The sequence below is a fragment of the Eleutherodactylus coqui genome, chromosome 9, assembly GCF_035609145.1.
Source record: "Eleutherodactylus coqui strain aEleCoq1 chromosome 9, aEleCoq1.hap1, whole genome shotgun sequence".
Classification (NCBI taxonomy): Eukaryota; Metazoa; Chordata; class Amphibia; order Anura; family Eleutherodactylidae; genus Eleutherodactylus; species Eleutherodactylus coqui.
Window position 1 is genome coordinate 88,580,889 of NC_089845.1, and position 13,767 is coordinate 88,594,655.

At 41.5% G+C, this 13,767-nt stretch overlaps 1 protein-coding gene across 5 annotated transcripts in view; it reads left to right on the plus strand.

Moving 5' to 3' along the window:
- ZNF521 (zinc finger protein 521) overlaps positions 1 to 13,767 on the plus strand; it is a 332,314-nt gene that overhangs the window by 196,589 nt on the left and 121,958 nt on the right. For 4 of the 5 annotated variants that reach the window (XM_066579656.1, XM_066579658.1, XM_066579655.1 and 1 more), the window contains one exon: positions 4,350 to 4,388. The exons of the other annotated variant lie outside the window; for it this stretch is intronic. In XM_066579656.1, coding sequence (XP_066435753.1) covers positions 4,350 to 4,388 — 39 coding nt within the window. The remainder of the gene's footprint in view (positions 1 to 4,349; positions 4,389 to 13,767) is intronic. 5 annotated transcript variants of the gene reach the window in all.

Consider the following 13,767-nt stretch of genomic DNA (forward strand, 5'->3'; position numbering starts at 1 on the left):
ACAGAGCCAGCTGAACAGCTGCATCCCCACTGATACTATTGTTGCTCTTCTTTTTCACTAGTCGCCTCCTTTCCCCTGTATGGGCTATCCTTAAATTTAGCTCCCAGGGCTTTAGATGAGTCAAATGGGTGGTCCCTACAACTTAGTCAATCAAATTTGGATATAATCATTTGACAGGGAGCAGTGGGGGCCACCCACTTGACACACTCAAAGTCCTGGAAATGGAAACTGAGGTGAATAGGGAGAAAAAAAAGAGTAGTGAGCATATCCACAGGGGGTGCGGCTACAAAGCTAGGCAGCTAGCCCCACTAACATCAGGACATGACAGGCCCTGTTTAATTGATATTTTTACCTGAGTGTAGCTCTTAACCGTTACCATCTGTTACCTCTCTCACAAGACTCGAACTTTGTACATAGGGTAAAATTTGCTCTGAACTTCATTTGAGACATGTAAGAAGACACCATCAGTAGATATCTGCTAACTGGACCACCACCAATGCCCAAAACTTAAAAGAAGTCTGTCAACAGATATTGATGGGGACAGTGGCATAACTATAAAGGATGCAGAGAATGCAGTTGTATCGGGGCCCAGGAGCCTCAGGGGGCCCGTAAGGCCACTCTTTACCATGTAGGGAGCCCAGTTCTATGAATAGAGCATTATATTTGGGGGCCCTGTTACAGATTTTGCAATGGAGCCCAGAAGCTTCAGGTTATGTCTCTGGGTATGGGTACAGGTAAAAGGGGGGGAAACTGAACTTTTGCACCCGGGCCCCTGAGCCTTTAGTTACACCTCTGCATGGGGAATGACATGGGAATTAAACACACCTTTGTCCATGTTGTGAGAAAATTAAGGTTTATTTCCATGGGCACGTCTGCCACAAATGCCCTGTAGGTGGTTCTTGGGAATGGCAAGAATAGGTAAATATAAGTGTAGCAATAAAAAAAAACTGCTAGTGAAGACAATGAGGGAAATATAGCCACACATATATGATGATGAGGAGAAAGGATTGGTGTGTCACCAAGAAAGGTGGTTGGAAAAAAAACAAGTAAACTCCTATTAACCGGAGCCAAAAGCCAATACCCTCTGAAAAGAAAGGGAAAATATTGACATAGACGTGATGTTTTTAAAATTAGAGTAAAGAATCTCATAAACTGGCAGTTCCGGGCTAAGTTCACTCCTGTTACCAACCCAAACATGGCCGGAAACTGAAAATAAAGCATAAGCATAAAACTCTATTTGCACTTGAACATTTCACAGGTGTATCCTGTTTTGTTTTGTTTTTTTTCCCGGTCTTGTAATGTATTATGTCTTTTGAATCCACTTTCCTCTCTAAAGTTTTAACAACTGAAGCCTTGACTAAATTTGTTGCAACTTTTTCTAGTGCCTTAATTGAGATGGGTCATGTCAGGATATGGGAGCAGCTGTACAATATTATGATTAAAGGAATTGGTCGGAAGTTTTTTTTGACTGACTTTGGGAAAACAGTTAAAACATAGATTTTAAACTGGGAATGGAACCCATTCCATAAAGCTTTATTCGGGATGGTGGTAGATGTAGATTATTCATTGTTGCCAGTGCTACCTACAGCCTATGTTAATACAGGCTGCTACTGGTAATGGTGTTATAGAACATATTCTATTGCTTCAGAATAATATGGAAATTGTTGGTGATAATCTAGGTCTGTAATGTATTGACAGAATGCAGACTTCAGTCAACAAAGCAATAAGCCATAGTCGTCTACAAGAACTGCATATACAGCAATTCCCTAATAAAATTCTATTATCCTATTTGTTTTTGGTATTACATTGATCCTGTCATAAAACAAAGAGAGAAAATCAAATTCCTCAAAGTTTATCAGTAGTAGACGTAAGCAATTTTTCAACAGACTGTCATCAGAATATTGAGGTCCTGTGGGGCAACAGATAAACCATGCCACTATTCATCTCCATATACCACGGATGTTCAACCTGCTGCCCGAGGGCCACTTGTGGCCCGTGACACCATTTTCTATGGCATCAGGTTGGCACAGTCGGTGGGGAGGAGCACTGTTATAGAGAGTACTGTGGAGTACAACTTAAAGGAGCAACCCAGCCAAACCTCTTAGGCTACATGCATATGTATCATATTTTCCATAGTGGAAGTATGGATTTTGAAACAGTGCAGAATTAACTCCCCCATTTGAAGGGGCGAAATCTGCACTAAAATCCATAACATAATGTGGCATACAGCTCATTTAAAATCCACCTCACAGGTCAATTTATGCTGCAGATTTTTTTTCAGCAGTATGTGAATGGAATTTCACAAAATCCCATTCACTTTGCTGCTAATGTAAGTTGCTTTGACATTTTCTACGGCCAGTTTAGTTGCAGAAAATCTGCAGCATATCCATCGTGTGTTAACATACTCTAACTATATTATGCATAGCTCAGACCATGACTGGTAGATTCTGCTCTGAAGTCTTCTGAATACCATCTATTCAGGTTCTGCACTAGCCACCAAGATCACTGCTTTATAAATGTATTCCCTGGAGTGAAGAACAAGAGAGCATGTAACTCCCATTGTCCCAACATGTGGATATACTACTGATTCCCACTCAACAGACATACATGGCATATACTGTCGAAAATGCCTCACATGGGAATACCGCTTTTTAAAATTTTGTGACGGTTGTGTATGGGTTGAATGCAATGGTGGATTAGCTAGATCTTAGGCGCTGGACTGTTCACACAACTTGGGCCCACCCCCACACACACAAATGCACTTCCAAGCCCCCAATAGAATATTTTCTGATAAAATGCTAAGTATGCCCTAATAGTAATGTCCCCACTCTGACCCCTTATAAAAATATGCTGCTGTGTGGCTACTTAGTAATGGTGGCCCTGATGTGGCCCCCTAGTAAAAATGCCCCCAAAAGTGGCCAATTATAGTAACAGAGCAGCACCACTCAACAGCAATCGCCCAACAGCTTCAGAGCTGCTCCCCTATGTCTTCCGCTCCATACAGCATGGTCTGATTGATGGGAACAAAGGAGAGGAATCTAGTTCTGATGCTGATTGGTGATCGGGTGACGGAGTGGCAGTGCTGCGCTACAGGACGTACGATGTGAAAGGACTGCTCGGTGGACGGGGGCTGTGGAAAGATGAAGGGGTGGACCCAGGATGGAAGCCATTAGAGCAGATCATAGTGGGAACGGTTTCGATGGCCGTGGGCCCTCCTATAGTCTCAGGGCTGGGACAGCCGACCCAAACGTCACTATTATAATCCACCATTTGTTTTATGTGAACTTTAATTATATTTCACAGCAAGTGTGGCGTCTGAAAAAGGGGTGTGTGGTTATTCAGAGGAGTGTGAGCAAGTTAAGTGTTCGACTTTGATGAATGGTGTATGCGGAATGGCTGATTTATGCTTTGCACTTCGCAAGTGTGACGCTAATGCAGTAAAGCAGACATGTAGTTCCTCTTCGATATCTCAGGCCTAGAACATTGGCTAATGGAACGTATGTACTTAGAAATGATAAATATTTCCAGTGTTTGCTGTGTTTGACGGTTTGTTATGTGTCCAGCAGGACTGCGGTGTAGAATACTATTTCATTTTATTAACCTCCTTACATTCACATCATTCTTTATCAGTATTAATGCGAAAACTATTTTACGACGAAAAATGGGTAGGCTAGTGTAAGTACTTAACATTTTATTGAAATTTAATTGAATAGTTAAGGGGTGATTAAAAATCTGAAATTAAGACTCTTTAGGAATTAACAACGTCCATTAAGCTGTAATGGGGCCGTTCACTAACAGTGCTTACACAGAATGGGAGATTTAAAATTGCATAGGAGTCAAATTAATGAAAACCTCTGTTTATTCTTGTGAGGCTTTGCACTGTTGAGCTGTAAATAACCTTAAGCCATTTATAACATCCATGATGAAAGTTTACTATAAATGGGCCCGGCGAAGCTTGATGGCCGACCATGTACTTTACTGAAAGCAATGCATGATACCAGGATGGATGCTCGTTGAAAGTACTTTATGCACTTACCTAATAATTCATGCAATAGACTTACCAGGATGAATCAGTTGTTGGCCAGAGCGATCGGAAAATAGAGCAATAGATTGTAGTCTGCATTAGACTACAGATTGCTGTTAACTGCAGACTATACGTTTTTTGGGCAAAACCTATTGTAACCAGCTCTGTTTGGATCTCTCTTGCTGCCAATGCGAGCAATATATTACTATTAGGGTGATGCTAGAATGCCCTAATACTCGTATGCGCTCTTTGACTATCGGAATTCATCTACAATTATTATGGCTTATGACTGTATTCTTTTCACCCTTTCTTGTCAAAATTCTAGGTACAGTTTATTCTGAAGACAGGATACAGCCAAGTAACAGTAACTATTGACATTTTTTATTGTTATGCAACCGACACATTCAGTTCTTTTCATTCATGAACATTAACTCCATCATAAACGAGAAAGAAATGGCTACGACCGTATATATACTATATAGGATCCCTGTCAAGTACAGCCATAATTTTACTTAAATTGCATCAATTTTGAAGGGGGTTGTGGGGAAGTAAGAAGAGTGATGATCCATATACGAGTTTCAAAGTGACATGTCAGGAGTTTTGATTGGTGAGCGTCCATGTGCTGAGACCCTCGATGATTACTGGAACAAAGGGAGCGGAAAAGATAAAAAATGTCAGTCAGGACTGAAGGGACAGGTGGATACGACTTTCCCTGCGTTCCACAGATCAGTCTCGGCACACGGACCCTCACCCGTAAAAATGTCTTCAGTCATGTCACTGTGATATGTCAGAAGTTTTTTGAAATGGCAATTACACTTTAAAGGGGCTATCCTGAGATGATGATAATTCAAAGCAGCTCAGCATGGCAGCACAACATAAGAAGCCTAAAACTCATACTCGCCTCAGCTGATCCACGCCGCTGTGCTTTTCACAATGCCTGGTCCCCTACTACTTTTTGCTGCAGCAATGGCATCAGCAAAACCAGGGGTATATCACCACTGCAGCTGATCACCGACTCACTGCATCCAGTGATTGGCTGCAGTGGTCGCATGTCCAGTTGTTGGTATGTCATCACCGCTGCAGCAGGAAGTGAAGAGCAGCGGGAAACTGGTGGGGATCAGTGGAGGCGAGTATGTTTTTTTTAATGTTTTGCCACTACTTCAAGATGCTTTCAATTATTTTTCTGCCTAGAAAACCCCATTAAGTTATCAAACCTGGAAGTAAATTTTTATCTGGACTAGATTTTATGAAAAGCCATGCTTAAAGTGGATCTGCCACTAGAATATGTTGCCAATGGCTTATCTTCCGAAAGAACAAAGGATTGTGCCTGTTGAGATCCAGCATGCTCCTTCTTCCTTTTCGCCAACGCCTACCATTAGGGTATAATTAGAAGGCCTCCATACACTTTAGGTTGTCAGCAGATCATGCTGAAATCATCAAGGTCCACCAATGTTTATATTCGCTGTGCTATGTTGTTTCCACAACTCTCATTCATTTTTATGGATGTTACAAAAACAGGTCTTCCAATCTCGGCCATGTTTGGCAGAGATGGGGAGAAAAAAAAGGTTACCGAAAAGGTTGGTCTTTTTAAACAGAAACAGTGTTACTCTTGTCCATTACCTGTATCTGATGATGTTGCTTACTTGTATGTGGTTAAGTTACAATGCCATACACAGCCCATGGGCAAGGGTGGCACTGTTTAATTTTTTTTTTTTTTTCTAATCTTGGGCAACTCCTTTAAGTTGTATGGGTTTTCATGTTTACTTGTGCTTCTCTCTTTTTTTTAACACCCAGTAGCAACTGCGGCATACTGAGTTTTACTTTAATAAATAAAGGCTTAATGAATGAAACTAATTGATTCTGACATAATAGACTGGCATGCATTTGTACAAGAGGGAATATTTTCAGAGAGGCTTACAGTGCTATTGAGTTTAAGCTTTATAACTTGCAATAGGTCCTAATTTAGAGTTAAGTCTGAAATGTCTATACCACAGAACCGGAGAAAGGAAAGTGCAATTGGTGTTCACGTATTTACACTGTTTGATGTGAAATACCTTGAAAGAAAACTTGAAATCAATGCTGTTCTGAAAATAAATAGCCACTTTTACAGCTTAAACTTTAGAATCAATCTTGGTCACTTCTGAACAAGAAGAGGACTCAAAACGAAAACGGTGTATGGCCACTCTCATACACAGCGTCGGCAAAACGTTGCGATTATACCACCGATGGTGGTTTTTAACGCACCCCATCATTCTGATGGGTGATGAGGTGCATTACGAAGCACAAAAATGAAGCAAAATAGAGCAGACAGTGCATGTCTGTAAGGCCCCATTGCGTTGTACCCCAATTACCGCGGCGTTCGAAATGCCGCATTAAAAAGTGCATGTGTGAGAGAGGCATTTGTCTTGTCATAAACATAACTTGTATGAAGTAACTCTACTTATTTTATAAGAAATTATCTAATTGGTGATTGACAGCTCATATATTTAGTAGTCGGTATGGCCACGATGGAGGCCCTGGAGGCAAGTCTTGATTAGCCATATTACAAGTGGAAAAAAAGTGTGCATAGACCCTATAAATTCAGAGTGTAGAAAGCAAGGTGAGGAATCGTTTCAAGGGTCATGGCGAGGAGATTGGGGATAAGGAGGCACCAATTCTCCTTGTCTGAGGTAATTAAGTGTGCTGTGGTGTCAACCAGTACCAGTTTTTAATCATTGCACTGGAGACTCTTCTCTGTTTGGGATTCTCCTGCTCCCAATTCGGTACAATAATTAGGTCTAAACCTATCCAGTGTTGGAACTATCATCCTGAATTTGCATGGAAAGCGGGCCTGTGGGTTTGAATGTCTTGTTGTTTGGATGTATGTGAAGCAGTATGTTTTGTAGAGTAACACTTTCACATCATAATGGCGCTTTCCCATTACTCAAAGTTTTATAAAGATTAGGTTTGTACTGACATGTGAATTCTTCTTGGTATCCGCCATTGTCTGGTGGGTCCTGCTATGTCATCGCTTCAGATCTTGTGTGTCAGTCATCATTTTGTGCAGAGCACTCAAACAGAAATGAGATTAAATGGTGCTCACTCACATAGGAAAATAATAGTAAGACCAACATACTAAAATACCCACCAGGTGTGTGACACCAGAGGGTGTCACACCAAAATCCAAATAGGCCTTCAAGACTGTATGTTGAGAAAGGAACCAGGGTGTCCACTCATCCAAGGAGAGCTGCCAACTCCACACCACCAGGGTTGTCAATAACCAATGTAGGAAAAAAGGAAAGAGGGTGCTCAAAAGTGGGTCTTATTACTAATTGTGGGCACCTAGGGAGGTCTTGGTGCTAAGTGGGGTAACCAATGGTGCTCTATTAACCCTTTAGTGATCAAGCATTGTAAATATACGGTGCTTGGTTCTGGGCTTTAAACCTGCACCATCATAAATAAATGGTACAGGTTTAAAGCTCATCAAGCAAAAGCAGGTTGGGCGGTCGACTGTCTGACAGCTGGGCTCCTCCTGTAATGGCTGGGAGCAGAAAAAAATCTTCATTCTCAACCATATAACCCCTTCCTTGCCGCAAAGACTGCATATAAGCAGTTGATGAGGGGAGGGGTGCTCCCTGTCACCTATTGGCACACAACAATATGATCATGAGGTGTTAATGGGTTCCCATGGCAGCTGAAGGTCTGAGAAAAGCCTCTGTGTCTGCCATGTCACTCAGCTTATTAAACTGTGCCTCCGAAAGAGTCTCATATGCTATCATCATTGGCATAGTACATTGCACTACAGAAGTAATGCAGTGTGCTATGCTAGCAATCAAATCATCACTTCTTCAAGTCACCTTGAGGGATTAAAAATTTAGTGTAAAAAAAAAAGTAAATACAGTGCATGTACCCCAAAATGGTATCAATAAAATTACAACTTTTCCAGCAAAAAACAAGACTTCACATAGCTCCATTAGTAGAAAAATAAAAAGTTATGGGTCTTGGAATGCGGTGATGCAAATTGAATTTCTTTTACTTTAAAAAAAAAGTGTTTATTCTGTAAAAGTAGTAAAAAATTAAACTACATAAATTTGGTACCACTGTTGTTATGTTGACCCAGGGAATGAAGGTAAATGGTCATTAGTGCTGCATAGTCAACACCGTTTAAAAAAAACAAAACTATTGGTGTTTTTTGCTGCACCTACTTCCCCATCTCCAAGAAAAAAATTAAATAAAAAGCAATCAAAATCACCCATAGCCCAAAATGGTACCAATAAAAACAGGTTGTCTTGCAAAAAATAAGTCTTTGAACAGCTGTCGATGAAAAGAATATATATTCTAGACATGTGTAAGCTTGGTAAGAGTGTGCTGATCCAGAGAATAACGCCGTCCCTTTTTTTTTACCTCATCGTAAACAAAACACAAAAAACAATTGTGGAATTTTTTTTCTTTTTGTACAACCCTGTCAAAAAAATTAACAAAACTTCTCCAATACATTATGCGTACACCAAAGTGGTGTCATTGAAAAAATGCAACTTGTCCTGCAAAAAATAAGCCCTCATATATCGATATCAATGAGTTATGGCACTTTCAATACAGCAATGGAAAAAACTAACAAAATAGCTTGGTCATTAGAGCGTAAAATAGGACAGTCACTAGGAGGTTAATCAGTGAGACCATAGCGGGCACATTTTTACTATGGAGAGGGCAGTAAATAGTTGATTAGGAGTTGCCACAACAGAATGGGGGGAGGCTGTAAAGGCGAGTCATGGCTATTAGAAGTCTCTTTTGGCATTCTAGGTCTAGAGAGAAGAAAACAGAATATGGACAATATAGTAAGCACTATCGCTGTGTATAGCCAGTATTTTAGTACATTATAGTACCGTGTTTTCCTGGAAATAAGACACTGTCTTATATTATTTTTTGCCTCAAAAGAGGCACAGTGTCTTATTGTCGGGGGGTGTCTTACAATACCTACTTAGCAGCCGTTTGGGTCTCTCGAGCTGGTCTCAGTCGCTGCTGCAGGCTTCCATGTCCTCCTACACGCCGACAGAGCAGTTCTTCCTGGTAGCGGGGCTTGAATACCCCGCCTCCAGCAAGCTAATTCTCTGATTAGTTAATCCAGTGGCACATCAGTCAATGAGAGCTCACGCTCGATTAACCAGTCACAGCCTTTCATTGAATGAATTCGGCATGTAGGAGGACAAGGAAGCCTGCAGCAGTGCTACAGTCCAGTATGAGGGACCGGAATGCCGGCTGCTAGGTAATTTTTTTTTTTACATGTAGTGTAGCTAGGCCTTATTTTTAGGGGAGGGCTTATATTTCAAGCCCCCACCCCCCAGAAATCAGGGTATGGCTTATTATCGGGGAAACACAGTACTCTATTATTTAGCGTTTTACTGGATCTAAGTTGCTCTATCTAAGTCTGCTGTGTTATAAAGGTTGTCTTGTTGGATATATATATATATATATATAATTTTTTCAGGGCTTCTGATGCTGTATTTACGAGCTTGGTTCTGGTATTGTATCTATACACTGCAGTTGGTTTGTGCTGTATTTATGTTATGAGCTTGCTTCTGGTGCAGTGTTCAGGTTGTAAATTTGGTCCTGGTGCCGTATTTGTGAAATGAGCTTCATTCTGGTGCTGTATGTATATTATGAGCTTGGTTCTGAGGCTGCATTTATGTTATGAGCTTGGTTTTTCTACTGTGAATTTATGTACTGAGGATAGTTCTAGTGCTCTAGTTATAAACAGGTTAAGGGTGGAAGTACACGGTGGGCCTGCTACAAATGGCCAAACCATGCCCACCCAAGGTGGCCGATGGGCGCACAGTTTTGTCACTAATTTGTGCAGTCATGGTTTGGCTGGTACTATGGACACTGTGTGTTCACATATAGTGGATTTGCTGTGGATTTTTCACAGCGAAAAAAATCTGCAGCAAAGCCACATCAAAATCACAGCTCTCATGAAATCCATGAGAGCCGTGCCTGCAGTTACAAGTGCCGGCCATTGCATAGAGGTCGTCATGGAGACTTCCGCTCTGACCCCTGTGTATTTGCAGTGCTGACAGCATGCGCCCGCTCAGCTGATTGGTCGGGGTCCCAGGCGACGGACGCCAGACGACCAACTATTGATGACCGATCCTGAAGATAGCTCATCAATAGTATTGAAAAATACCTTTTAATGTACATAAAGCTACACTTCTCTTCATAGTGCATTTTGGTGCAGTCTCTTCCCCAGTTAAGCAGCACACATGCATTGGCCATTCATATGCTGTAAAAGAACACTAGATTCATGAGGCCAGGCCACCTTCTTCCATTGCTCCATTTCTGATGTTCACATGCTTTGGATGTTGGACAGGAGTCAACGCTGGCACTCTGACTGGTGTGCAGCTATGTGTCACCCATACGCAGCAAACTGTGATGCCCTGTGTGTACCGACACCGTACTATCACAGCCAGCAGTAACTTTCTCAACAGTTTGTGCTATAGTAGCTCTTCTGTGCGATCAGCCCAGATGGGATAACTTTCACTCCTCATGTGCATCAATGATCCTTGGTCGCCCATGACCCTGTTGTTACTTTGTGGTTGTCCTTCCTTGGACCGCTTTTAGTAGATATTAATCACTGCATACCAAGGACACCTCATAAGACCTGCCCTTTTGAAACCGTCAGTTCCCTTGCTATCCAATATGTCCCATCCTATGACCGGTGCCTTAGTAAAAACGTAATCCTTGCTACTCTCTTCACTTTTCAATGGTTTTAAGGTTCTGGCTATTCGTTGTATGTACACATATCAGCAAGTAATACTAGGACATTTAGGCTCTGAAGCCTACAGAATTCTAAATGCAATTCAGAACTGTAATATAGGCCGTGACTTGTTAGCAGATACGTAAAATGGACATACTGTGTTCGCAGACTCACTCTACTCGATATCCAGATTAAAGTGGTAATATAGGATTAGGAAAACATGGCTGCTGTCCTTTAGAAACAGTGCCACACCCATCCATGGGTTGTGCCTGGTATTGCAGCTGAGCTTCACGTTGGCGAATGGGTCTGAGCTGCAACAACGCACACAACTAGAGATGAACGAGTATACTCGCTAAAGGAAATTGCTCGAGCGAGCATTGCCTTTAGCGAGTATCTCCCCCGCTCGAGACGGAAGGTTCGGGTGCCGGCAGCGGGCACGGAGCTGCAGGGGAGAGCGGGGCGGAACGGAGGGGAGATCTCTCTCTCCCTCTCTCCCCACCGCTCCCTCCTGCTGACTGCCGCTACTCACCACTCACCCGCGCCGGCACCCAAACCTTCAGTCTCGAGCGGGGGAGATACTCGCTAAAGGCAATGCTCGCTCGAGCAATTGCCTTTAGCGAGTATACTTGCTCATCTCTACACACAACCCATAGATAGGTGTGGCATTGTTTTGGGAAGTTAACAGCCATGTTCTTGTATTCCTGGAAAACCCCTTTAAATTCTATATGTAAATTAATAAAGTGCATTCAAAGTATTTTTTTAAGAGAATTAAGATTTTATGCTCAATACCTTTTCATCCATGAGCTACTATGTACATTGTAACGTAGAATAATAATTCCAGCTCCGGAGTGTCGGGATGTCAGCGCGTAGAATGTAACACTATTAAGCTAACATAATGCAGGAATATTTTCTGACCCCGTTGTATCCGGAGTATGTTGCATGTTGTTCACTGCCGGTTTGATAAATGACCCTATAAATGTTTCAATTTCTCAAGGCATCCTTCAGTGGATTTACAGAAGCAGCTTTCATTCCTAGTTGGGTTTAAAGAAAAACATGACCTTTCAGACTTCTCCTATCAGAATTTATAATTTTGCATCTGTAAGCCCCCGCAAATGCTGGGAATTGCAGCTCTGCAATTAATATGCTCAGAGGAGATACAATTTGCCCGTCTACTTATCTCAAGGTCACGGAGTAGGTGACAGAGATGGTGAGACATCAACTTACTAGTTCCTTTTTCTTTTTTTTTTTGTTATTGTGTAGCCCAGCCTCAAAGCATTCTGTGGTTTTTTGGAGAGTCCCTGTATTTTCTTGTATCATCTACTGAGATGTGCAGCATTACATGATACATTTTATGGTTCATTTACCATCTGTATGTCTTCTGCATTTTTTTTGTTGCCAAATGCAAATTGCATAAATCTTGCTTGTTAGTGTTTACTTTTCCCAGCAAAGATATTAAAGATTGGAAAGAAATGAGGTGCTACCGCTGGTTGCTTTGTTCTGTCTTCATGTCTGAAAACGCAGCTCGATTTCCTATTTTTTTTTGTTTTCCAGTATATCATCACAGATTTCGCTCGTTTCCAGTAATGGATTATAAAAGCAAAAGAAAAGTTGCTGTTTAATGTTTTTATGGAGGCATTTAAAACGTCCTATGGTTATAACATGATTTTTTTTTAAATGCCGGCTTTTCTCTTTCGCTTTGCTGAATGCTTTTTGTCAGTGTGTCAGAGCCTCTCCTGGTATGTGATGGGGACCGGGTGCACATATACACCTTTTCAGTTCCACAGGGATAGGGCCAGATGGAAGAATTTGATTATCCAGCAGTAGAGGACCAACTGTTCAGTTGGATACAGAATCGGGAGAAAAGGGTTGAAGAGATCGAAAATGGCTGTTGTATGAGAAGCCAACAGTTTCCGAAGGGAACCAGGCAGGCACTGAGGTGTAGTAATGCAGAATCTCTTCCAAGTACCAGCTGGGGCTTTCAGGAACAGCTATCCCCATAGCAGACACTCTGCAGGCTCCAAGCAGCTTGACTTCACCATATGTGGAACTTTTTATTCCACATTTCCCTCCCTAGAGTACTGGGCCGCAGGGACCCCCCAAAGCAGGTGAATTGCTCATAATGCAGAGCAGTAAATCACTGGGTTAACATGGGAAGTCTGGAGAGGAGAAATAGATGTGCAGGAGACTACTTGGACTCAGAACGCTGGAGTCATTATCAAAAGTAACAAAAATGAGCTACTGGCTGTAGCACTCAGCTTTAATATCGCACCTATTGTCTGCCCCGTCCTACAGTCCTGACCTTCCTTCTGGCCCCCGTGTAAAATATGTGCAGCGGCGATACATCTGTCCGGCATGTTAAACTGCTAACTGTACATTTTTTATTGTTGAAGAAATGTATCCTGAACTACAGATGGCATTGAACTGTAATACAATTGATGATTTCTGGCACCGAGATTCCTGCATTCTCATTTCACCACAGAACACAGTGCATCCCAGCCAGTTGCTGGAATCATTAGAAAGGAACTTGGAATTTGTTTTATTATTTTTTTTTTCCCTCATTGAAGTGGATTGCTGCTGTTCTCTTATTAGTGGAAAGTCTACATTATGCAAGCCGGCTGGAATAGAAAGAAAATTCCATATAATAGTAGTAATAACCCAGGCAATATACAGTATACTGTTCAAATACAGTAAGCATATACTAGTTTTATTCTGCTTTGCCTATGTATACACATACCTGAATAATAAAAGTCAAGGACCTGTCCATGTGCTGTTCCCCTGGCTGCTGTAATATCTTTCATTGTTGCTTATGCAGCTCTATAAGCTTATTGATAGGAGCCCAGAACAACATAAAGTGAGTAATAAACAACATAAAGCAAACAGAAAATAACAAAGCTCTCTTTTTTTTTTCCTCCCTCCTTATACGTTTATTTTTGGAAAGTCCAAATTCCACATTTTTCCAGCAAAACCATTATTGTTGTTAAATTGGTTTGTTTATGGTCAGTCGATTTCTTTAATT